The 27,590-nt window shown below is 38.1% G+C and overlaps 1 protein-coding gene across 1 annotated transcript in view; it reads right to left on the bottom strand.

The window, feature by feature from the left end:
* AVEN (apoptosis and caspase activation inhibitor) overlaps nucleotides 1–24,694 on the bottom strand; it is an 81,698-nt gene extending 57,004 nt beyond the window's left edge. The window contains exons 1-2 of the mRNA XM_030240351.2: nucleotides 24,402–24,694; nucleotides 4,851–5,031 (exon numbers count right to left, since the gene is read on the bottom strand). Coding sequence (XP_030096211.1) covers nucleotides 4,851–5,031; nucleotides 24,402–24,644 — 424 coding nt within the window. The 5' untranslated portion in view covers nucleotides 24,645–24,694. The remainder of the gene's footprint in view (nucleotides 1–4,850; nucleotides 5,032–24,401) is intronic.
* Nucleotides 24,695–27,590: the final 2,896 nt, after the last annotated feature.

The raw sequence follows: 27,590 nt of genomic DNA, 5'->3' as shown, positions 1-27,590 counted from the left end.
AGCTGAGTTGTCAAGCAAGTACCACTGAAAAATGGGACCCTGATATATACAGTAATCCAAATCACCAATGAGAGAGTTAGGCATTTCTGTTAAGAAAACCAATTTTCAGCTATTCTCTATAATTTTAAAACTCAAAGGATTCTTCTTTTAGTACTTGAATTATGCCCTGTTACTGCTAATTTTTTTGCTTGAGCAGAATTACCATAAAATAAAAATAAAACTGATTTACTCTTCACTCAATTTTTCTTTTTTCAAAAAAAACCTTGGAAAACTCTCTACTTGAGATAGAAAAGTAAAACCTACTTTTAATGCAAGCCTTGCTCCACAAGTTTATCTGTTCAGGTTTTTCAAGATGGCCAAAGGTCTTTTGTGCACTTCAAATTCTCAAGCATGTACTGACCATGCAAAAGACAAAAATGCAGCAACGTATTTCAAAAGACATGTCAAAATTAAACAAAGACCCAAAAGAAAGAGGTTAAAAAACAGATCAAGTGTTTTGGGAAGGGAATATAACTGTTACCTCACAATTCTTATGTTCATTACTATTATGCTCCAGTGACTGTTTTGATTTTTATTCTACATTTTTATTGTATTTAACTGCTAGGTACCTATAGAAATTATATATATCATTATTATAAATCATATGTATTATTACAATATCAAAACCATTCTCCTAGTTTTATTTGAACTGCACAGCATTTCTCCATCTTAATCTTTAAGACTAAGATGGAGAAATGCTGTGCAGTTCAAATGGCCTAAAAAACCAAATGTGAAAAAATTCATGTCCAAATATAATAATCATCATCTTGCAATCCAAGTATTGTTATTGAGGGAATGTATGTTGGCAATTTTTGGCTGATTTACTGCTAATGCCTACCACATTTAAAGAAAAGTAATCAAGTGCCTGGATACATACTGATCAGTTCTATAATGATATTTTAAATATGTATTTTTAAAGAATTTATTCACAGCCAAAAATCTGATGAACAACTTAAGTCTACTGTAGGTCACTTAACCCTCATCTTTCAAATAATGAGGGCAGCTCTTCAAACATGGCAAGATTCTGCTCGCAAAGTAAGGTTATCCTATCACTTCCACTTCTCTTGCTCTTTATGCTTCAGCAGCATTTTTACTAAATTGATTCAAGACCCATTCCCTGAAGGCTTCACATGGGGCTTGTATTTTATATCAACTAGACAAAAGCAGCACAGAAAAGTTTGCTATATTCAGGTTAATTAAAAATAAATGTATTTTAAAATGCTGAAAAAAAGAAACATACCTAACAACTTAAGCTGAACCCAGGATACCTATTTTACAAAGAAATATAATAAGCCCTAACAAAGAAGCTCCATCAGGCCAGTGACATCAGCTGTTATCAAAGGCACCTGGCAGTTCTTACGACTATTTTCAGCTGCCTTTTGAAGTATTCAGTATGAAATTTTCATGGCATATTGTCTGCTTCAGGTGGCTTTTCCTTATCCTCCCCTTACCATCACCTTGTAAAGGAACCCAGAGAATGACTTGTGTGAAAGCACTTGAGAAACTGTAACCACTTTCCCGCCCTGAACCAGTAACTTGCAATCAGACTGCACAATGATTTTGCATGAAAGAGGTACGCCCTGTGCATTTTGTGAAAAATCTGACCTGACTTGGCCAAGCTACAAGTTTCTAGAAATCTGAGTTTGTGCCTAATTTTTACAAGATCTGCTGAAGCTTAACAACCAGTCACCGCATCTACCTCCTCAGTGGTCTTCTGCATGTCATCCCACTGTGCAAGGCAACTGAATTCCTACTTACAGCTTTGAGTGAGAGTCAGATTTTCCACTGTAGAAGTCTGCATTTAACAGGCCTTAGGTAGAACACTGATCACAAATTGGCACCCTGCATATTTCTGCAGCCCCACCTATGGTGATATCCCTAACACAGCTGAAAACAATGGTCAGCCACTTTATATTGTTGAGTAACTTGGGTAGGAATTTGGGGATACTGACAGAGAATGTGGAGAAAAGATGGAGTTTATAATGGAGACCAGAACTGAAGCTTGAAAGAATAAACTGGGATTGACTAGAGAAGGAAAGAAAATAAGAGGAACATAAAAGGATGTGGTAGTTAATGAAACCAAATGAGCAATGCCAAGCAGAACAACTAAGACTTGGGGATCACCAGAACTGGTAAGAGTGAGGGACAGATATTCTGCATCTGACAGAATTTGAAAGAATTGGATTTTAATAAATATATATGGGAGGGAGCTGGCTCACAACAAAAGAGTGAAAAAAGATCCACCAACAGAAATCAACAAACAGAAAAAACAAGAGAAGGAAGAGTGAGAATAATTAGTAGGCAGGCAAGGGCTAAGCAGAGAAAGAACATGCAGTCAGGAGACAGTCTGGGACTAGTTGGGTCTAAATATCAGAATGAAAAGAAAGAGTCAGTGCCACACTAGATATTGGCATGAAGCAGAGAAAGCTGAAACTATAAGTAAAAACCTAAAAACACAGTGTTTGTCTTTAGGATCTATTGAAAGACATAACATAAAACATCCTAAACTTTACATTCTCTGCAAGTATCTACAAACTCTTTTCTCCCCAGACTTCCATTTTCCACTTTCCTCTGCTAACAATAAAAATGTAGCACAATAATGCATGATTTTGCTCCTTTCTTAATTCAAGCAACAGTAATATTTATGTATTAGATTTAAAATCTCTAATGGTAATTATCAACATGACACCCAGATCACATAATATTTCATTTTCTATTTTTAGGTTGATTTTAAGTAAAGAATTACACACATATGCACTTATAAATGATATTGAACAAATAAGTACCAAGAACTTAATTCCTCAGACATCAACAATTCCTCCATTTAACTTTGTCACCAGCATTAATTCTGCTTTTATTACATTATCCCAAATGATTTTTTCTATGCTATCTCATTCAATTAACAGAATATTTTCTGGGATAAGACAAGTTTTATCTTGAAGGATGTCACTCTCTTTAGGACCTTGCATTCAGTACTACAGAACCCAACCATTACATAGGAGAACAGGTTTTTAATCTGAGCTTTTGCTAAAGAATTCTTAACTGGCTGTATTAATATTAAGATCTTAAGAGTTTTTAAAGGTTTGGTATTAATGAAAAATTGGAAATTTAACTCCATTCCCTCTCCTGCACTCCCTAACTGCTTGTTGCAACTAAATTGAATTCATTCTGTATCTTCAGAATGCTGAACACAATATCCTAACAACAGCAATTATCAAATAAAGCAAATGTGTGAGCTTCTTCTCAGACCACTACAAATAAATGACTGTATTCCCAGTTTTCACACAGCAACCAAAGAAGCTAAAGAACATTGCTGACACAAATTGCTTTTTTATGTCACTCCAAGAAATCTGCATTATTGTTTAGAAGGTACTTTTTTCTTCCTCCAAAACAAAGTACTTTATTCCACTGCAGTTTCTTATCAATTTATTTCACTATAGACAACAGTAACAATATCTCCTAAAATAAAGCACTCTCTACATCAAAGATTTAGTATTAAGAAATAGGATGAATATATGAACACTACCTTCCAATACTATCATTTGAGGCATTAAGAGAATCTAAAGAGTAAAATAAATGGGGAGGTAATACATGTGTTGAAGTATAACTCATGAAAAATACAAATTTGTAGAGCTAAATCATATTTTGTTATATTCTCAGTTCAAAAGCACTATTCTTCAGAACACTTTAAAGATATTCTGCAGGCTAACTATTAAGTTATTGAAGTTATTATAAAGCTGAACCATGGAGACATGGCAGCTCAGGACAGCTCTCTTGCTTTAAAAAGTTTTGAATTACTACATCTACTTTGCTCCCCAGATTCTGGTAAATATACATTTCTGAGATCCATACTACATGCCTTGATTCCAGCATTGTTTGCTGTGCAACATAAGATTCAGAGAAGTTACTACACATTTCATGATCCTGTGATTAAAACCTGACAGCTTAGGCCCAACTTTACAATGTTCATGTGAAACAGAAATTCAGAAATTGATTCTTGCACAAAGAAACAAATCTCTGTTCTTTGCTTCTTTACTGTAGCTAACTTCTAACTTACCCTACCAAGCTGTGAGTGAAAAATCCAATTATTTAGATTTGAGAGATTGCAGAATTTCCAAGGTACTACAAAAACTGCCATAATACATTGCAGCTTTTTACTGAATAATATTCCAACACAATGGCAGATCAAGAGTTTCTAAAATACTTTTAGTGACTGTTTTTAGTGTAACAACCCTATACTATTAATGTATGCCTGAATAACCCCAGCATCTAGTACAGACTGTCCCTCCACCTCCTCCTTTATTATTTCCTCTAAACAGAGGAAAAGAACTGGTCGTTATTTTCAAGGAGCGCAACACCTGCTATTCACACACACATCTCTAAAGTGCTGATCACAAATCTCTGTTGAAACAAACAAGAGCAAGCAGCTGCCTGTTTGTTGTGTTTAGTCATACCAGCAACCTTTTTTTTGTTTCCTGGGAAGCAACCCAATAACCAAGATCAGCAAGAACAAGCTCAGTGTTACGGGATGCTGCACACACTCAGACCCATCTTTTCACCAGAAGGCTATAAAGGCACTAGCCAGCAGCCCTCTCTTACTTCCCATCTGTCACAGCTCCATGCAGCCTGTTTGCTATGAGGCTGCACCCATGGAGACTTTCAACACTCTAAAATACATAAATGGCAGACTTACTGAGGCAGATAGGAATGGTATTCTAGAGTGGAGTTTCATCATCAAGTGCAACTGCCAGAAAAGTAGTCATGTCTCAAAATGCAAAACTAAAAAACCCTACATATTGAAAAAGGCTTACCTGCTGAGCTAAGCAAAACACTGAAGTCTGTTCCTCTCTGTGACTCCCCAGCTTCATTCTGTCCCTCTTTTTCTGTATCCTCATAGCGGCTCCAGTTAGAAAATACCTTTCTTCTTGAATAGCTTTTCACTTCTTCCTTCTCTTCTTCATGTCGTGATTCAGTATCATCATCCTCCTCTACCTGTGACATTCAAATGGACAGTTAAGCCATTGCAACTTAACCGCATTTTTTTCTGTATTTAAACAATCATTCATGCAAACAATACCAACCACAGAAATAAAACCCAGAAACACAAATCCATCTGGATCCCCACATACATTTTAGCTGGTACTATCTCTGTGAACTGTATGTAATTTATCAAGAACATAACTAAAAGCACTGAGTAAAGCTTCAGCTCCTACACAGGATCAATCACTGACACTGATACAAATTGCACTACTTTCCCTCCTATTCTGAAAATTCATAATAACTAGCTTTCTTCCTAAAACTGAGAGCAATGCATAGGGAGTGGAACTAAGAATTGAAACCAAGTGTCTCTGTCCAAGTGTTGCAGCGACACAGGTTTTAACTGAAAAAAACAACGTTTGTAGAGTGGAATAGGAAAATATACATTCTGCAGAAAAATGTTTTGAAAATGGTGGTTTATGTAAGAACTTTCATTATAACCAACTATAGAGTCAAGTAATATGGAAAAATTAATCAAATTTAATTTCCTTCATGAAAGCAATTTTATGGAAATAGACATGAAAAAATTAAATTTACTGCTAGCAGTCAACCTACTAACCTTAACCTCTTAAAAAGTCCTACGGTCAAAAGGAGAATTCATTGCAGAGTCAACTTAAGATACAAGCAAAATAGTACTCAAGAGCTGTGGAAAACTCTCCCCTGTCTCGAATTCTCTATATATGCAGCTCTCCCAGAGCTTGGGTTTTAGCTGAAATGACTGTTGCTTCACAAAAAGAAATATTTGCTTCCTGGAGGGAGGAACACTCAACAGGCAATAGACTAAATCTGTCACAATTACACAGATGCACTCTCAGGTGTCAAACAGATGACAAATAGGAAAATATTCTGTGCATTCTCACTGGTTCTGTGCAATTTTCAGGTAAATTCTATTTTCTTTGTATTCATCACATAAATTCAAATGGTTGTTGCAGTTAAATGAGCAAGTGGATGAAGTGACAATTACATTACTGTAAACTGAGGCAGAGCTATAATTTCCAAACAACAAAGGACAAATCCACTTACACCAAAAAACAAAAACAAAACAAAAAAACCACAAACCCAACTTATTTCTTCTCTATCCTTCTCCATGAGATTAATGATTTGCTATAATCCAGCAAACCTAGTGAAATGCAGTGCCCAAAATAACTTGGAGCTGATACAATTCACAGGTCAAAGCAAAAACAGTGCTATAAGATAGACCAGTTTTGTACTTTATTGTATTTTGTACTCTTTAAGAAAAGATCAGAATCATCTTAAGCAACTATGACATTATAGACAATTACTACTTATAGACTTGTTTGAAGAATTCACTTCTTTCAGCTGTAAACACAAAAATCTCAGGAGTATCACTTCCATAGTTCAACCAGCTTCCAGTTAACTAGTATGGATACAAATGTTTTCTCTTAAACCAGACTAAATTCTTTTTCACTTTCTGTTATTTGATGTATATGCTATACTGTGCACCTCAAGGAAATTTCCCTTCTTAGAAGTGAAATAGTTAACTTCAAGAAATAAACCAAAAATTCTCATGAGTATTAACAGCAGGTGTACAACCTGGTTCCCCAAGTACTGTCCTGAAGCTTACTGTTAAGTAAACTTCAAATAAAAACCTGCTTCCATTTACAATAAATATTTAATGGAAAATCTTACATGATGCACCACAAAGCTACAAAACAAAACAGAAAATAATCACAATTGAATAGTCAACATTCAATTAATTTAAAGATGCGTTAAAATTTTCAAATACATTAAAAAGTTATCAGTGAAACTTCAGAAAATAGTTTGCTTCTACCATGTCTCAAGACAGCTACCAAGTAACAAGCTGAGAAACTCAGAAACATACACCTTAATCGACTTTCTCTTAGCTGTCTATTCAGCTACACCATGTGCTACCAACATCGTCACCCCACCTGACTGAAAATGAGTCTTAATCAGTACAGAGGAAATCTGTCCAATGTGTAACGAAATGAACTACCCTCTTGCCACATTGTCAAATAACAGAAGATACAAGCTGAAACAAATTCTAGAAGCCAACTCAGATGTAACCTTTAGAAAGCATTACTCACATAAGGAGAAAAACATAGGCCTTTAAATAGATTAAGCTATCTACACGTTATTGCTCAGCGTTCTAACACAACATGATACCACATGAGGTATAGCATCCATCCGCTGTGCCTCAGTTCCAGACAGTAATGCATCACCATTTGCACATTTCATTAAAATTTTCTAAGTGTGCAAAGCATGCAAAAACCCAGCTGAACAAACCCAGGAAACCTTCAGACTATTTTGCATATCAGAAGAACAAAAACAAATGTGCGCAATATTCCACCTAAACACTTAAGCACTCAAACATATGACACTCACTCAAACAGTGAAAGGGCCAAGCTCCCCTGCAGAGGAACTTGCACAATTTGTGGTCATCTGCCATGCAATGCATTTTTCTTCTAAAGGAAAGCAAAGTGCATAGCACAAATGAACACAATCTGCAGTCTAACAGAACAAAAAATACTTTAGTACACTAATTTTACATACAGGGTTGGGGACAGTATGGTATTGAGAAAATTTAGGAAAGCGGGCTTTTTGTTTGACTTTTCTTACAGATGCACGTGGTTACAGATGCACGTGGTTCAGGAATGAAGGTGTTTAAATGAAGTAAACGTTGTTCTGAACAAGTAATTTCCCCTGGGGTCATCCTTCTGCACTTCCCTGGAAGCCAGAGTGGTTTGGATGAAAGTACACAATGGAGAAAGTGCAACGGTGACCTCTTGTATCCCGCTTCAATTACTCAACCACTATTCACTGTAAGTGCAATCAGCCCTGGCACGTTAAGTACACCTGTCCAAGCACTCAACAAGAATTGTTGAGCTCACAACCCTTTTACAAAACAAAACTCAAAGTGCATTAAAAGTCAGGGCTTCTATTAAGACTTTCTAAAACTGTACTTATTACCCTTAGGAAGCCACAGGAGCTAGAGCTTAGAGCCTTCTTCCTATTCAATTCTGGTTACACAGAAGAAAAAAAATTAAAATTCTTCATCTTTGTCAGTACTTAGAATATTTTACAGTAACAGAAACATCAGATCTTCAGCTTACCTTTCTTTGGGCCAACTGCTGATCCCTATCATGTAGGTATCATGCATTATTAGATTTCCATTCTTCTTTATTTTGCAGCATTCCTCCCAGTTCTCTTCCCAATATGTCACTTTACAGTACGTCTCATTTGAGCTTTCTTGTTAATCTCTTAGAAAGAGCATAGCTATTTGTCTTCTTCACTTCCTTCCCAAATTATCCTTAGATACTCTTCAAAATTATATTGACCAAGTGCCACTTTTCCCCTTTGTTACTTAATCGCTGAGTTACTGTTTTGAATAGTACAGCTACAACATATTCACATTTCCTTAATCTTTTCCATTCTTTATTAGGGACACTCACCTACAATACCCCAGACATCATATATATGCACTCAGAGTCACATTAACAGTCACTGCCATACAGGGACCCTGCATATTCATGGACACCCACAACCACTGCCTATTCCCTACATTTGCTGCTCTCACAACAATCAACAGCAAACACCAATTCCTTGAATAAATTTCTGTATTGATTCCCTCTTTCCTTCAGGGAAACTACTGTACAGCTGTGGTCAAGTGCAAGGACATTCAAACTTATCTAGATGTCTCAATCCCATTTTCTCTTCTTATCAGGGTAAAAGGCTAGCAAGACAAAATAAAAATATTCTCTGGGTTGAATTTGATCCAGACCCTGAGCTGCATCATGAATGAGCACATATCTTTTTTCTCATTTATATTTAAAACACTAAGGTGTATATGCAGAGACAATTAATCTTTTGGTCCTTATCCTAACTATGGCAACATCTGTTAAGGCCAAATTTTCACAGAAGAGACTTCTAAGTCAAAGGGTCACAAAACCATTTATAATTAAGCAGCAAAGCCATTCACGATCTCTATACCTTAAACTGTTTCACAGAATAGGAGTCTGTATGAACATAAATTAGTAAGGCAGTTTGGCTGATACTGACTTTTTAGTGGTTCCTCTGGGCAGACAAAAAGTGAAATGTTAAAGACTGTTACTCTTTAATGTTAGAGACCCTCACTCTTTAATGACTAAAATTGCTCTTGGAAAGACATACTTGCTTTAAATTTCATGGTTCAAAGTTTTTGGTAGTGTAACCAAACAGGAGCGATGGGATTACACCATGAATCATCTTAGTACATTACAGATACAACACAACTTCAAAAATAATTCATTTTTTAGCAACAGCACTCATTAAATGCGCTTTATTTACATTTAAATCCAAAAAGGTACAGGAGAACTCCCTGACAGCTTAATTTATGTATTACTCTGATTGATAGGCTAATACCTCATGATGGTTATATATAGCACAAAAATCTTCAAAAGTTTTCTTATTTTATACATTTAACTAATTAAAACCCATATATATATATATATATATATATATATATATTTTTTTTTTTTGTAAGTAATTACTTGACAAAGGAATGCACGTGGTGGAAATTCAACAGACTCTCTAAATAATGAACTGTATGGTATACAAAAGAAAAACAGACTATATTGAGAACTATGGCAAATGGAAGCAGAACTTGCAGTTCAGCTGGACCGAAACCCCACCTCCTAAAACATTCTTTATACTCTTTACATTTTTAACATGATCAGGGTGACAAAGTATCCTTCATCTTTCTCACAAATCACTATTAACATTTCCACACGCTAAAGCCATATTCTGTACAAATCTTAAGCCTCACTGAATTGAAATGAGAACTATTAGGAGCTAAATATCTCCCTTAGATTCACTGAGACAAGGAAAAAGAAAAAGCCCCACAGGCAAACAGCTTGGTTATTTTGTTTGTAACTACTGATCTAAATGGCAGACCACCTTCTCTTTCAAAGACCTAGATAAGAATCCATAAGTCCTGATGCTCATTCTTCACTGCCCTCTCAGAAGTATCTCCATGACCTGCTAGTACATGATTAGCACATGGTCCTTCGAATGAGAGACTTACAGGGCAAAATGAACCAATCTAATACATGCTGCTCAAATTTCATACTGTGGCTTTCAAAGACCCAGTTTGAAAACTGTTGACTTGTAGATAAATTAAACTTAATAACCATGCACTGTAGGTTAGCAAGACATTGTTCTTGGCAAAGCCTGCCAAGTATTTATTTCAGTAAGTGCATATTTGAGAGTGCTGCTCATTAGATACAGGATTTTTGAAACTACAAAGCCACCAGCTAAAATTTCACTCTACTGATTTAGATTAAAACTCCAAACTGAAGGATACTTGATAGAGTATGTTGTGAGAAGAGTATCATTATAAATTCAGTACTCATTCTGCACTAACTGGAAACTTTGGTAGAGTATTGACAACTTGCATTAACTGCAGAAATAGCCCTTTCCCTCTTTTCCCCAAGGCTGTCCCATGCTGTGAACAAAGAGTCTTTAGAAAGTTTGTCCAGCTGCTGTGTATAGATAATGAGACTTTGGATTTTCTAAACTTGCCAAGCTAATACATTTCCACCAACAGAAATTCATCTGTATTCTTTTCTTTAACTCAGTGGAAATGATTTTATGAAAGTTACTGGCAACTATGTAAAACCATCAAGCAATTTATACAAAATTATTATATGGACCTGCACAAAACCTGGCAGCTCTTCTACCTTCAAACTGTCAGTAACTTTAAAAAGATGACTTTTTGTCTTACGAACATCAGTCAAAAATATGAGTGCAAACACAAAATAGGAGCATTTGTCTTGACAGAAATAAAAAGTTTCAAGAAAACCTTACAAAGTACATTGCCAGAAAGGTCACAGCATTTTCAATAAGATTACTGATTATTCCTATGTATAGGCTGTACTTGGCAAAAAACAGGTTTATATATTGCACACATATGGATTCACGTATGTGAATATTGCATGTCTTATTCCAAAACCAAGTTACACTTTATATTCTGGAGTGGTAAAGGAAATCTCCTGGAGAAAGACAATTGTTTTTACCAAATCTGCTGTTCCTAAAAAGAAGTTTCCTAAACTGCATTAGAGAATGACAATATCCTGACACTGTTTCAATTCTTATGTGTTAATGTCACGGTATTATAGAGTAATCCAGACTGAAAGGGATTGCAAGAGGTCATCTTGTCCACCTGCCTACTCAAAAGAAGGTCAAAACTGAAATCAGACCATGTAGGTTGGGGCTTTGTCTCAGGGCTTGAAAACCTCCAGCAGTCTACTTAATCCTTAGTATTTCATTTTGCTGGTTTATTCCAGCACTTCTAAAATTGCAAAAGCAGTTGTATTAACAGCTTTAACAAGAACTTGTAAAGAACACACATGAGGAGTTCTGTAACATCAAGAAAGCAAAATATTTTGAGGGAAAATATTCACCTCAACACTTAAATAAGTGATGTTTTAAAGGATATTGCTATTTTACTAGTTTTCATGAGGCAATGGGTAAGAGAGCCTCTCTCAATAAAGATATCTGTTATCAACCTCTACATATTGAAAAGCTTTTTAGTTCTGCAACTGTATCAATGATGAAGTAAAAGCACAACAAATTCTGTAAAAAGCTCATTCAAAGCATCCATCTGCAGACCAGAGAAAAATTTGATTTTAACTCACAGAGTTTATTTCATAAATTTGGAACAAAGTCTGCTCAAAAGAGCAAGGTTTGCAGAAGACCTTAGTTATATTGACAAGTCTAATGTTTATTTAACAACCCCTACATGCACACAGCTTTAGAACAAAGCCAACAAAAATCCAGCAACTGTACCAAGATCAAAAACAACAAGAAGAAGCTTCTGGGTTTCTCATGCAAGGAGAATTACAGCACAAAGTTTCTCAACAGATCTATTTTTTGCCGCAATGAAAATAGAAAAAAATTTAAAAATTAAAAAGCAACCCCCCAAAAAAAACCTCTCAAAAGATTTCTGCTCTGCTATATTATACATAAAAGGAAACCTCTGAAGTTTACATTTTAATAACAACAAAACAATTGGCTACTTTTAAATTCAAAAATATTTTATAAGAGATAGTAACAAGTTAAAAGTTATTTTACAAAATAGGTGCATTTAAAAAATGCACCTATTTTGTAAAAAAGAAAGCACATAGGAGTAAAACATTCTTTCTATGTATTTCAAAACATAGAAATAACGTAGTGATATTCACCCACACTGTTCTATTTTCAATTGTCACAGCATTAAAAAAGAAAAAATTCTGAAAGACACCAAACAGGACAGGATTGTTTGAAATGGTATTCCAAAACTGATGGAAACTTAATCAATAGTTTCCTTCTCTCCTCTACTTCTAACCTACTGCCAGCTTCAGTTCCTTTGTCAGTTCACAGCAGAATCAGACAAGCACAAATAATGGTTAGATAGGCTGGAAGCATGCCATGAAACATAGGAACTGGGAAGCAGGTCTTTCCTTTCCTGGCAGCAGTTATCTGCTAAATTGGCTAAGTGTACTCATAAGCCATATCCTTGGTTTAAATTTCCTGAAATGTTAAACTTCTTTTTCTAAAGTAAATTTTGTTTTCTCTTCCCATTAAAGACTTACAGATTCTCCACTACTAGTCCTACTTGCATAATTTATATGGACACAGAGGTGTCCTTTGTCAAATTCATACAGTTTTAGAAAAATCCTTTGCTACAAATATTTATGTTGCTTGATAACATTTTTTATGTAAACTTTAGAACATCTGCCATTCATTACTGCTTTTAGACCCCTTTTTCAGTTAAGGTTTTAAAGCAGTCATTCAGATGTGTAAGACATCATTTTACAGGTTCTATATATAAGTACTGGTGTTCAGTTCACAGTGAGAAATCCTATCCTGATTATAAATTAAAGCTGTCAACATCTGTCACTTTTTAAGATCAACCGTCACACAATAATAGCTTATTCTAAACATATAAATATTTACATAATGAAAACTAAAGCTGCAAAAGGAGACACTCTACCAACCTGAAACCCAATAAAGGTCCTGTAGAAGAAATTCCAGGCAGCAGCATTTTGTTTTCCTCACCCCTTCACTATATCTGCAACATTGTCAGTAGACACTTTTCATTACTACAGTTTTCATCTTTCATTACTAATGTATTGCCATTTCATAAATATAATTTCACATGCTACCAAAAAACCTCACATGTCTATTACCCCTCTATCAACAAACTAGCAGACCCAGCCATTATGCATTTTGTAAATTGAATTGCATTGTTACAGTTACGGCATGGCATGTTGAAGCACTAAAACTTGACTTACAAATAGCCTGATTTGACAATATTTTCAGTAAGGGCAGTTAAAAAGGGATACGTTTTAGGACCAACAGCGAGTCACACAGTAAATCAATGACCAATAAGTTATTAAAAAGATAGTAAGGATAAAAAGCAGTTTGTCTGATGTGCAAACAAAATACATAATTATGACCCAGAATGCAAAATCCCATATGAATAAACAAACAAGCACGATAGCTATACTGAATTAGATTAATTCTAAAAATAATTGAGTCATGCTAAACAAAATAACCATGTACTACAGCACTGCTACATCAAAAAGACGCTATCCTTGACCCACAGACTTCTAAACAGCATTTCTGAGACCAATACTACAATTAATTTCTTCCTTTATATGGTGGAAAACCAGAAAAGATGCAGAGAGTACTAACTCCCCACTTGACAGACACCAAAACCTTTCTTCTTCCTTGTGTCTTAAATTATATGAGAAATCCGTTTTCTGATCCATTTTCTTAGGTATCTGCAAACCAGCCAGCTCAGTGATAACAGGAAAGGAGGAATTAGTGAAGTAGTAACTCATCAAGATTATGAATTTAAGAGATTATAATCCCTGCCACAGTCAAGGCAAGATCTCCCTGACAGAATACCCCAGTGGTGAAAAAAAACCAGCTACTTACACCCTCCATTACCAATTTGCCTTGCACAAGTCAGTAGCACCTCTCCTAGAACAAACTCAGCTCAAAAAGAACTGATCAACAGGAGTTCTCACAGGCACTGTGCAAGGTGTTCTCCCATAATGTAGCGAATTATGGCCAAGTGTCTGCTTTGTGGTGGGTTTGCCTTTGAAAGTGACAGACTTGTGTTGAAACCACATGCACTGTAATTTAAAATACAGCTGTATTACCCACAATGTGTCTCTACCATGCTGCCCCAAAACAAAAGGCAGCTACACACCACAAGCCCATTTTCAAGCCCTTTCAGTAGGATAGCTCAAAGATGGTAAAGGCAGTAGTATCCCAGAGCATGTTCTCCAACTCCTAAACCACAATTTGAGAATTAATGATAAGCATGTTTGGGGACTGTGTCTATACATCAATGATAAAAGGTGTAGAGACATCACACTGTCTTGACTCAGGTAAGTCAGAAGCAGAATCATTTATCATCAATGTGTGGCATGCACTTGACCTCAAAGCAGTAGATTTTGGACAGAAACAACATTTTCTCCAGCAAAAATAGTTCTGCTTGTCCTCCAATGAACTGAGAATAGATGGGGACTGAGGCAAAAGAGAGAGGAGTGCCAAAATAAACCAAAGAGATGTGTGAATAAATACAATCCATGTTTCTTCAGCTATTGTGCAACAACAGCATTTTATCCAGAAAGTGGAAATAAATTCAATTCCCTTTTCTGCACAAATGCATCCCAAGTTGCACCTCCCACTTCCCAAGAGAATACAGTGGTTTTACACAGTGGAGTGGGAGATCTAGCCTCTTTCCTCAGCCAGATCTATTCTACTTTATAAAGAACCTGGACACTCCCAGTAGGAGAACTCGAGAAGCTGCTGGCCTATGTGTCCTGCAGCAAGAATGTAACACTTAATGTCAGTCTTTCATTCCTATTCTCTTCATAGGAATAGGAAAATATCTTAATGTGTGTACATTAAGAATAAAGGGTCTGAAAAAATGAGAGAAATTGAGGGAATTGAGGAAAATTCAGATTAAAAATTATTTCAAGTTCACTGGCAGGTCACTTATCTAAGAAGTGGAAAAAAGCTTCACTGCACTTTGTATTTGAAACTGGGAAGAAAACAGACCACAGATTGAACTTTTTTCTACATCCTCAAATCCTTCACCTCAGTAGGCATTGCAGACTGAAACTTTTTCATCGTGTACTCTCTGTATCCAACACGGGCTCTGTATCCCCTGCCTTTTTACCAGAGAAAGTCAGTGCTAATGGCTCTGTAACATTACCCACAACTGTTTCTAATGTAAACTGACACACACAAGGATGATTTTGCTATATATTTTGAAAGAGCAGAAAATAATACATTACCTTATTAAGAGAGGTTTTTTTCCTGCATCATAACCAGTATCTTCTGGGGCTAACAAAGAATACAATAAGGCAAGAAAATAAACAAATACTGATAAGGTCATCAGTCTGTTTTGCTGTCTCACAGAAAATAATGAAACCACTTTTCATTATACTTCCTCCTTCAGGGTTTCATGTTATTTAAATAAGATTTTTTCCCCTTTCAATTATTCAACAGAAAACAAGCATTTGTAACAGACATTTAATTGCAATTCTTGGCAGCCAGCTTAAACAAGTCAGTATAGATATTTGCAAATCATTTTGTTTTTATGCACTATGCTTTCCAGACTACACCTGATGAAATGCAAAGACAAAACAAAAATCTCAATATTTAATATTTTGTGTATTGCACTTTCTGATTTGTCAACAGTATTAATAAGATCGAATTGTATTGTTAAACATTCAATCTATTCCATTATTACAGTGACACACACCAGAGTAAGCTAAAAATTATTTCTATAAAAGTATTAATGGAGAAGAGGTAAAACATATGTTTGTATGTTCACAGTCTTTTCATATTGACATAGTGACCTATTGATGAATTTGTAGTGAGCCTTCAATGATTTTTCAGTGTTGCCTCTCAAAAACAATTTACTTTCTTATTGTTCACCTAGGTATCAGAGTTCTTCCAGTACAGATTCAAGTTTCTACTATAAACAATTTTTTTTTAACTTGAGGGAAAAAGGAAAAAGCTAAAGCTTTTTTGTTGTTTTTTTTTTCCCTTTAGACTGAGGAAGGAAGAGCCTTGACTCAAAGGTTTGTTCTTGAAAAGAAAAAAATATCCCTACAAAGAGTAATCCTCTTCACTAGTTTGCTCTATTGGTGACCTTTAGAGAGATCTACCAAAGCTGAAGAGAAGCTTAATTAGCAGAAAGGGCAGCTGAGAGAACAGGTAGCATGAAGAAAAAGCTTCTAGTCTTTATTGTACGGGATGAGAATTTTTGAAAGAGGGATGAAATACTAAGACTGGTTCATAAATGTTGGATACTGGAACTCAGCACTCTGAGTTAGCTAAAGATAGAATAAGCCAAGAGAGATATCTGATTCTGAAATCAATGTTCTCCAGTTAAAGGCAAAAACATTTCATCAAGTACACAAGAAAGAGACTTGAAGTTTCTACATAAAATTGCTACTCCTTCAACAGTCACAAAGTATGGTTCTAGAAACTTTCTTATTAACTTCAACAGCAAAAAATATTTCTCTCTCCTTGATTTTTAAAATCTGTTATGGGTATTTCAAACAGATTAGTCATGTGACTGTAACCTGGTATAACTAAAGATTCCTCTCTGAAAAGCATCACTGCAGTTGCAGAATACCAGTATGAAAAACCAGAAGAAACAAATCTAGATCCTGAGAAGTTCTTATGCTCAAACCTATTTACAGCTGAAGAAAAGAGCATGACTCATATGTAGTAACATCTGTAAAAAGCCTAACATTAAACAAGGTTCAAACAATTCTACACAAACAAGAACAAAACTTACCAAGTGGTAGTGGAAAACTCCACTTCTGTGCATCACATCTGCATGTTTACTTTGTCATTATCAGCCTCTTGAGACTCTCAATGTTACAATGTTGCTTCATATCTGAACCATCATTATGACACTGTTTCGTAACTGTACCTGAGTGGTATAATACCATGGATGTTTTCAAATATCAGCCACTGCATTCACTCAAAAAAACCCTTTGTTATTTTTGTATCCAATTTGAATGCAACTTACTGCAGACAATTTAGAGATCGCCACTCAAACCTCTGACATCCTTTCCTCATTCACTTCCAACCTTTTCTGGAAGAGGGTGGAGGGAGAAATCCTGTGAAATATATTTTTCTAAATAGCCTTAAAGAATACGATTCCCTAAATCCAACATGCAGCTTGAGATAGTAGTGAAGAATCATTGTCCAAGGTCCTCAATGTTGCAACACCACACTTAAAACCCCAAGATGTTAAAATCTAATTTTATTTTGCTATTGGTCTGTAGTACAATTCTGAAAAATAAGAGTTACCACACAATGATGCTCCTAGACCATGAAGTTAACACTGCTGTGAAGAAGCTTTAAACGTAATTTAGAACTTTCTGAGAGTGCAAACATATCCAAATTACCAACAAGGACTGGGCTGTACCTGCTGAGAGGAACTACAATCCCATGATTTTATGTGCCCGTCATATCCTTACAGGTTAGAGTTCACACTGGTGAGCCCACTTCGGTGCACACAGAGCAGTAACTGCAGGAGAACTCTGCATCCAGTTTGCAGTGGTGAGATACAGACAGTGTTCAGCTGTCTGGAAGCTGGTGGACAACTTCAAGTGTGGCTCCAGCAGGAGTGAAACCACACTGAGTCCACTAATATTGCACCCAAGTGTAACCCACAAACCAAATTTGCATCAAAACCCTATCCTTTACAGTAATTCAAACAAAGAGCCACACCAAAATCAATGAAGGAACCACTTTTTCTCATTAGCACAATTATTTTTTAAAATTTTGTCTCTACAAAAACATTTTACTCTGAGACAATAATCATTTAACATCCTTGTTAACAATTTTGTTGAAGTGGAAGAAAAAGACATACTGAGGATGGGATCATTTGCACTTCTGTTGCTTCCATGGGTATGCCACCTTTTGTCACAAATTAACAGGAACATAACACACCAGTGAAATCACCAAAGCAGAATAATGTGAATAATGCAGTCTGAAACAGGACACTGAAGGAAAAAAACTAAGGGGAAAAAGAACAACCAAACCAACAACCAAAACAAATCCAAAAAAACAACCAAGCCAGCAAAATCCCCTAGTCTGTAAGGCAATCAGAAAAGACTCAAGGCCTCACAACAGGTCAGTGAAAGAGCCTAGGAAGAAGTGCAGTGCAGCATCACCACTCTGTTCCTAAATGACAAAGACCCTGGCTATTTCAGGGTTAAAGAGAGAGACTGTACAGCCTCTAATGCAGAATTATCCTCTGGGAAAAGAGAAACAGGAATAGAAACAGGACCTTAAGGCAAGGTTCTTACACACTCCAGCAGATTTTGTGTCTGATTCAAACATCAGCATTTGTTCAATTCCTTTTTTAATACACTGACACCTTCTGACTGCTACAAAAGACTGTGCAACACTATTACACTGGCTGGAAACTCAAAACAGGGCTCCTGAAACTACCCAGTTTCTTTTGTGAGGAAAAACAGCAGCAGCACTGCATGTCACAACTTTTTAAACAAATTCATCTCTTCTACAAATTTGTTGACTTTTCAGCAGAAATACTTACTGTCTCTCATTTGAGAGAGACAGTAACAAACAAACTCCTGTATTGTGCTATCTGGACCAAACACTCATCCCAGTAGCACAACAAGATTTTTAGCTCAGACTTTCAAAGTGTACTCTTCCTACAAATAACTTTTCTTCACAGTTTCAAAGACCCAGGGGCAAGTCCTAATAACTCACATGTACGTGTGACTTTCACACATTCTGCTGTATATTCAGAAAACATCACCCTGAGATGAGAACATTCCAGCCCCGTGATGTGCACACATCCTGACTCCCCAGCGAGTAATTCCGGCCCAGCACGGGAGGTGCCAGAGCCAAGGGCGGGCTGCCTGCACCACCTACTGGAACCTACTGGTACCTTCCAGCACCAGTTCATCCCCCGCATGGATGCATGCATGGATGCATGCACTCTTAGCCTGCAGAGTTTCAGTTCTTTCCGAAATTCCACAATTTTCAGTTAAATATGACGGGAAGTTCTTCTTCAGTATTCAAATAATTACCATTTTATATTTCCTCTGAATAAAATCCACACTAATTTACTGGATAATTAAATCTAAATAAGATTATGATTGAAAGCTGTGTTTCCCACAACCAAATATGCAGCCAGTAAAGTTACTTCTTTAAGCTAGAACATATCTAGGACAACCTGTTACCAAAAAGCTACCAAATTACTACCCCAGAGACTTGAGAGTAGAAAAGAGGAACAAAAGCATTTAAGTAGATGAGGACAGAAATGCACAGCCATCTAAAATATAAGGAAAACCCCTCAAGCTCTTTCCAAGAAAGTTACAGAAAAAGAGTCAGACATGAAGTTGCTCTGCAGCAATGGTATTCACCTGTGTAATGGGATGCTTTCTATACAAATCTCTTGTTATATCAGCAGGAAAGCTGGTAAAATACGCTGAATGAATAACAACAAATATCACTAAACCAGTCCACACTAAACAATTAGGGACTATTATGAAACTTTAGAGTCCCACTGTAAAAAACACGTTCCTCTATTGTCTGGAATCCAAAAAGAATAAATTAACTTTGGATGTATAAAAAGCATTTATGCTTTTCCATTGCACAGACACCCTTGAAAAAATAAAAGAAAAATAAATAGGGCTGTGACAAGTGGTTACACAGCAGGTCTACTGAGCAGAATCAGTAACCTTCATTATACATATTTTTCTGTCCTGATTCTCATGTACTTGCTATGCAAGCTATCTGATCTTTCAGTCACAAATTTTATTCTCAAGGCCCCAGTTAAACATCTTCCTTCTTAATAATGTTTTCCTTCTTGTCCTGCCTGAAATGGATCTCTTTGCAGCAACCTTTCTACTTTTTGGAACATTGCTAACCAGGCCTGTCTAAAGTGTCCTCTTTGCCAGATTAAAACAAAATTGAAATAAATACAGAAATAAAATAAAAATAAAAAGAACCAGGTTCTTCAGCCTTTCCTCCTCGATCACATCCTCTTTACATATTTCTTCATTCCTTCCCTCTGAACTTTCCCCAGCTACTCCCAATCTGACAAAAATAGAACTAGTTCTTCAATGTTATGGCATCATTAATTGATACCTTCTCATCCATTAAGCTGACAGTTCTTTTCTATAAAATTCCACCTTAATCAGTCACACACTGCTACAGATATTTCCTGTGTAGATGTGGTTGTATTATATTTGCATCACACCCAAATGCAGGCTGTCTCTTCCATTTGTTGAGACTGTGTTCTGTGCTCCACCCTCCTGCCAGTTTAGCACTGTCTGCAAATATTAACACTGTATATTTTAATCCTTCTCTGCTGGAATTATTAATAGAAAACTGAACATGAGTAGATATAGAATGAAGCCTTGCAGAATCCCATTTAACAAACACCAGTTTGACACTAAATCATCACAGTAGAGAAACTTCTGAGAAGGGAAGCTCTTCACACTGCATTAGCAATTAAGTACAGCTCACAAATTGATGCACATTAATCTAAATAATTTTTTCTAGTTGTTTTTGAGAACATTAACACAAAATGTTAGAATATGTACTGTCTTCAAGAACCAGAAATCTATTCTTCTATCTGCTCCAGTTCTGTCACAGTGTTCTAAAGGAAATCAAATATATCTGTATTTGTTATTTTTGTTACTGTGCCTCTCAACTGCTTTTTGCAGTTGCTTAGACGGTAAACGGTTCCCTTGTACTAATTAGGAAAATTTATCTGATGCTGACAGCATTAGATGTTCTCTTAGATCACTTCTCTATGTGCCTGGACTACAAGAATGAAGATACAATAAATACTAAAGTAATGTGCTGCCATCTTGAAACTAACCACACATGAGAAAGACTGCACTAAAATCTACCTGTTAACATCCATTTGTGAACAATCAAATGTTTACTGCAACACTACCCAAAGCCAGGAAAGGAGCATTGAAACAGACCCGCCAATTCCAACTGCACTGGGGTAGTAGCATGCATCACATGCACACTCGGTATATCATTGAATGGAAATTTAAATGAATACTTCATAAATTGCAAATGTAATAAACCTAAAGGACAAAAGAAAATCTCCTTAAACCACTACCGACCCTCAAAAAATGTGGTCAAGGACCATCAAAATAAAACCCAGCCTTATATCCACAATTTCAGAAAGTTGTTTCTGTTTTAATATACTGTATCTCTTTAAGAGAGCAATTTTAAAATTCTGACAGTACATAAAACACGAATTCTGAGTTAGACTAAAAGTGGGAGATAATATTGGACCAATGTCAATGTACTTTAGGCATCATAATGCCACATATCACTAAAATTGAGTAATTTCAAATGTGCTTTATTTATTAAATGTATCATAGATGAGCTAAAGCAGACTGAAACAATGGAAACTTATTCAAGATGAGAGATCTACAAAGAAAATTGCCATTTGGTAAACCAGCTGGTTTTAATTAGACATTCATTTTTGAAGGGAGGACACAAAATCTTCAGTAATCAAGCAGTTAAATCAACATGCACACTAGTTACAAAAAGACACAACAAGTGTCTTTTTCCCTCTTCAAAAGGAATAAGAACACTTCTTCTCATGGTTTCTAAAGTAATTTCATATTTGAGAGAGGCAGCATCTTGTTTTGAAAGTGGAGCTGGGAATTTACTGAGAGAGGCACCTTATCAAGAGCTGACAGAAATCACGAAACTTTCTTCTCTAAGATTCTGATCCACAGCTGGATCTATCATGCAGGGCATGAATACAAACGCAACACCTAAACTCCTTCTCCCTGAGCACATAGCTGAGGAGGGGAGAACTGACTTAGCAATTTCTGGGTCTTCTCAGGCTTTGCAAATAACACAGCTGATCACCCATGACTAAAACCAAAGAATTACAGGACCCCTGCAGCAACGTAAGGCACACAGTGCCCAGTCTTCTTGTGCCCCACAGAACTGCAAATTGAATGTGCCACCACGACACTTCTTCTCCCTCTTGTACAGGTCAGAAATAATGCCCCTCTGTAGCTTCAAATGCAAGCTCAGGAGCAGTTAAATTAAAACATCCAAAACACACCATTTTAAGACAGTGCTTTTATGTGAATGCAATTGACTAAGAAATATTGCTGCCAAAATATTATGCAATTTAATGCCAATTTCTACTTCACTGTAAAAAAAAAAAGAAAAAAAAGATTAAAAAAAATAGGTTTTTTTGAGAAGACCCCAGCATCTCAGCACACAATAAGGAAAGGGAATGTGGTAAAACCATCACACTCCTTGCCTTATTACCTGACTTCCTAGTTTTGCAACTCACACATCACCAGTTCAAAAGATTTGCCCCTTGTTGCTGAAAGACAGCAGGGTCTTGTCTCACACAAAATGCTTACTCTGGGCCAAGCACCCTATCACTGAGGTGGTGCACTCTTGTAAGACAAGTCACTCTGCTGAACACAGAGAACAGTAAGGAGCTGGGATTAAAAGGGGGCAGCTCTCTGTCAGATAAACGCTGGCTACACTGATGGAAGGAGGAAGCTCTCTCTGCTCCTGAAGTGGTGAATTATGAGATTGGCTCAGAGGTAGCACTAAAATTCAGCAGCTGCAGGCTGGCACAGCTGCTGATGCTGTGGCTGGATTGCTGGAAGCCAGTCCCATCCAAGCTGCTAAACACAAAATTTGTGGCAGGTGCACTAAGAGACCATGCAGTGCTTAAAGTCGAAACGCTCCAGTGGAGGAAGAACATTACACAATCTTTAGCAGTCTTCTCAGAAAATCTTAGCTATTGCTTCACTTTTAAATCATAATAGCCTTAGCCAAAAATAAAGTCACTGTGCTAGGCTAAGATAAAGAGCATATCCAAGTCGATAACAAAGTGAGCAGTGGCAAATAAACATATTTTAATGTGTCCCAAAATAAACATTTTAAATTGCAGGGTTGAATGACTTGTGAAAAAATCAGCCCAGGATAGAAATTTCCCCAGCTAATACATAGAGGTGCTGAATTACTCCTGCATGCTCCTGCAGCTTATGAGGGAACACTCGTTTACATCCAGGATCCAAACCTGTCCCCAAACATCAGTGTGAATTCAGCAATTTATACTGCTTCCATGAGAAAGCACTGACCAGCATTCTAAGTAACTGTAGCAATCTAGCCATAACTTTCATCTCCCAAAACATGAGTGCTATGTATCTAAATATAATAACAAAATAATATTTTATATTTTTAAAGCCATCAGCAAGCATGGGAGTTCTAATACAGATAAAACATTGGGTGGGTTCAATTGAAACCATGGCATCATAAAAGTCAAAGTGAATGTAATCAACATGATGCTGGAATTAGGCTAGCATCTGGTCCATCTACATTAGGACTCCCAGTGCTGCCAACACCAATTAGCATTAGGTCATCACTGTAATCTCTTTGCCAATCCAGGGACATGATTGCCATGTTGCAACAATGCTAACAGAAGCAAAACAATCTGAATGAAGCAGTCAAAGCATTTTTTATGGGAACTCTTTTTAAAGGCAGAGTTGATCTCATACCATGATGAGGTAGATAATACCACCACAGGAAATTTTCTATGTTATTGTGGTACACAATGCTATGTCTGCACTACTTTTAATCTGCTAAAACATTTTATAATGAGGCTGATGCACAACTATCAACTTCTATTAATGACAAATGATACCCAGTGAATCACAGATACCCATTATGTAAGGTGTGCTCTGTTAGCATGTCTTCACTGCGAGTACCACAGGCTGGACAAGACACACGCTCATTGCAACTTCTGATCATAGAACCCTTAAGGGTGGAAAAGATCTCTAAGGTCGTTCGAGTCCAACCATTAAAACATCTCAAATGTGCCAAAACTACTCAACAATTCTTCATCTCAGTTTGCAAACTTCCATTATTTCGGACGCATTTTTCAGGCAAGACTTTTATCCTTTCACCGCAAAATTATACCCGTATTTCAGCAAGACAAGCCCTGTATTTATGCTGCTCCAGAGTGCGCAGGCTGAGCTGCCCCAGAGCAGGAACACGGCACATGGATGAGCAGCTGCCGAGCTGTCCCGGACGGTACCGCCGGCAGTCCCAACCCACCCCACAGGCTGGGGCACAGCCTGGCTCCACCTCGGGAAGAGGAGGGGCAGGAGAGGGGAGGAGCAGGAGAGGGGAGGGAGGGTTGTGCCCCCAGCCCAAGGGCCTCCCCGGGGCCCCGCACGCTCAGCTCCGCCTCCCCCTGCTGCCGCGGAGAGAGGGCGGGCTCTCATCCCGCTTACCCGCCGGTGCTGCTGGGCGCTGGGCGACGGCGCTGCCCCGCGACCTCGGGGCTCTCGCCTGCCCCGTCCCCCGCCTCCTCGGTGCCCGTAAGCGCCGCCTCTTCCCCGGCCTCCGCCTCCTCCGCGCCCATGGCCGTCCCCGCCGCCTCCTTCTGTCGCCGCGTCGGGCGGGCCGCAGGGGCGCCGCCGACCGTGTCGGGTCCCTTCCCTGCGGGGCCGGCTGCCGCCCCGCTCCGCCTGCATGGCCGGGCTCGCCTGCCGCGGGCCGCCGGGGCCGCGCCCGTCCCGCCCACTGCCGGAAAGGGCCGCTCGCCGGGGCCCGGGGAAATGGCGGCGGAGCGGCCTCGGTAGCGCCCCCTGCGGGCGGTTGGCGCGCGGGCAGCCCCGGGCCGGGCCGGGCCCGCACCTCCTGCAGGTACCAACGGGCAAGGAGAGCGAGATCGCATCCACGTGTGTGAACAAAAACAGAAAAAACATGTACTTAGTGCTTAGAAAATAGAGCTCTTAGCAAAGCTAGATGAAGTATGGAATTGTTTAGGTTGGAAAAGATCTTGGATACACTCAGTCCAACTGTTAAGCCTGCACTGCCACTTCAACCACTAAACCGTGTTCATAAGCCCCACATTTACATGGAGAGCCCCACATCTTTTAAATACCTCCAGGGAAGGTGATTCTATTGCTTCCCTGGGCAGCCTGTTCCAATGCCTAACTGCCCTCGTGGTGAAGAAATTTACCTAATACCCATGCTGTTCTTGGGGAAGTTCACTATTGTGAATCAAAGGGTGACTCCGATATTGGCAAGGGGAGAGAAAATGATGCATCTGACTCCATCATCAGATGGCTAATGAATTACTTTGTTATACTATGTACATTGTATCTAAACTGAATCCTCCAGGCACTCACTCACAACTGCCCAGAACATCACTCATCTCTCCTTCTCTCCTGACTGTTCCATGACAGTCCCACACACACACTTCTTGACCCTGATAGGCCAAGGGAACAAAACATCCTCACTTTGGCTAAACAATCCCCATATTGAATTCTACTTTAGCACAACACAGGCACAGCAAGCGAGATAAGAATTGTGTTTTCTTTCTTCTCTGCTTGTCTCACAGCTTCTCTCTGTTCAGAGGATATGTGAATACCACAGTTCACCAGTTTCCTTACACCAGCTAGCCCGATCCCTCTTGAACAGCCTGTGAGGCTATCATTTGACAACACATTAAAACATCAATCTGGTTTTGAAGGGTTTTTAAGCCCAGGAATCATTGCAGCAAAATGTGACCAAACCTCTTATTTTGTGAAATCGTGGGCTGTACTGTAGCTGCACAACTACCTGTGCTGTGGGCTGCTGAGTTCCGGGGCACAGTGAGCAGCAAATCCGTAAATTAGCTAAACACACAAGCAAATAAATAAAGTAACAGGGAGCAGCTTTGGCAAGCACATTGCAAAGACATCCAAGCAATACTCACGCAGCCGCCACAGGTCTGACAGAATGAGATGGAGCTAATAAAACCTGGTGAACCCAAGCTGTGCCTGCATCTGTGGTGCAATTAATCTGTGACACGAACAATCTGCCTGCACATAACTGTAAGCTGACTTTATGTACAAATTTAACAACTCGCAATAATTAATACTTACAGATAGATTGAAAAAATATCATTACTACTTGGCAGCACGTAACAAATACCATTACAATTCATGAGCATGAACATCATGTATTAATAATTATGAAACATAGCAAAGTCATGATACTGTACATATGTATTTTAATTTTATAATTTAATTTTGATGCCCCTATCATTATCATCTCTTATGATAGACAATGAACATAAATTATGTTACCATAGCACACAGAAGTCCCACTCGCAGGCTCCATTAGCCTGAGTGATACACAAATAGATGACAAAAGGTAATGCCACAAAGTGCTAACGCAGACCTATGAAACAAAAGAGGGTAGAGAATGACAAGGTTACAAGAATGGCCAACATGCCAAGAAGAGATCTTTGTGTACTAATAAGTCAACTGTTGTCAACTTTATAAACATCACAGTAAAATAGCCCATTAGGGAGGGAAGGTTTTGCATGATCAAACAGTGTTTTTATTAATAAATTATTAAGAAATTATGTAATTTCCATAATGTATTATCAATATTTCTCCAACCCATGTCAGTTTAAACCAAGAACATCTGTGTCACAACTACAACAACAGCAACAACAACAATTTCTGCTTCTCCTGTTGCTCTGAAATCTGCAATCCACATAGCGTTTTTCAAGCAGTCTTTCTTCCTAATTGCTAATGTTAGGGAATGTAAGTTACCCTAAGAGAGGAGGGACACTTGCTATCTGTGGTAAAGACAAAGCATTGCAGGCCACAGCATCTATACAATTTCCAGTCTTCCCTCTTCTGAGGCAAGTGCCATTTCTGGCACAAAAAAGCGAGAAAGCTGAAACAATCTGTAATTGTTCTAAGTGGCTGCTCAAACCCTGGTGTTGGGCAAATGTAGTTTGTAAAGGTTTATTCATGTACCTGATTTTCATAGCTGTGCCTTTTAAGACCATCTCTAGCCTTAGCTGATATCATGCAAAAGCCCAAGGCCAGTGAGCGGTACTGCTAGCCCTTGCCTGTGCTACACCGCAGCCAGGCAGCAGCTACATCCACACCTGGCCTTCTGTCTCCTCAGTCCTGGCTCAGACCTGCTGGCTGGGCTTCCTGGCTCAGAACATGCCTCATCACTCCAGACTTGCTGTGCAAGCACTGGACTGTCACTGTCTCTCACCTTCTCATGAACCAAATGTGCTTCTCCACATCCTGCTGCTTCTTGGTCAGTCCTCAGCTCCCACCTGCTTTGGCATACAGGTTCACTGGCACAAGAAACAGCAGTGAGGAATGTAGAAAACAATGGATGTCAGGGGCATGTATGCATTAATAAAGTGGTCCTGTTTTCACCCTTTGCTGCTTATGCAAGTATTAAATTGGTATTTGAAATGGGTTGTTAAATTTGCATTTTTTACCAGTGTGGTTATCTTCTGGTTCTGCCTCTGCAGCTTACTCCTCTGTATCCTCAATCTTACCATTCACAGATCCAAAGTACCCAGACTGTGCTTCCATGCTTAACCCCATCAGTCTCCTCTGTCCTAAGATCTCTCAATAGAATTTTGTCCACAAACATCTGCTTGGCCTCGCCTG

The sequence above is a fragment of the Serinus canaria genome, chromosome 5 (genome assembly GCF_022539315.1).
Source record: "Serinus canaria isolate serCan28SL12 chromosome 5, serCan2020, whole genome shotgun sequence".
In the NCBI taxonomy this organism is placed as follows: Eukaryota; Metazoa; Chordata; class Aves; order Passeriformes; family Fringillidae; genus Serinus; species Serinus canaria.
The sequence above is the reverse complement of the archived record's forward strand: the minus strand, read 5'-3'. Positions and strand labels throughout refer to the sequence as shown.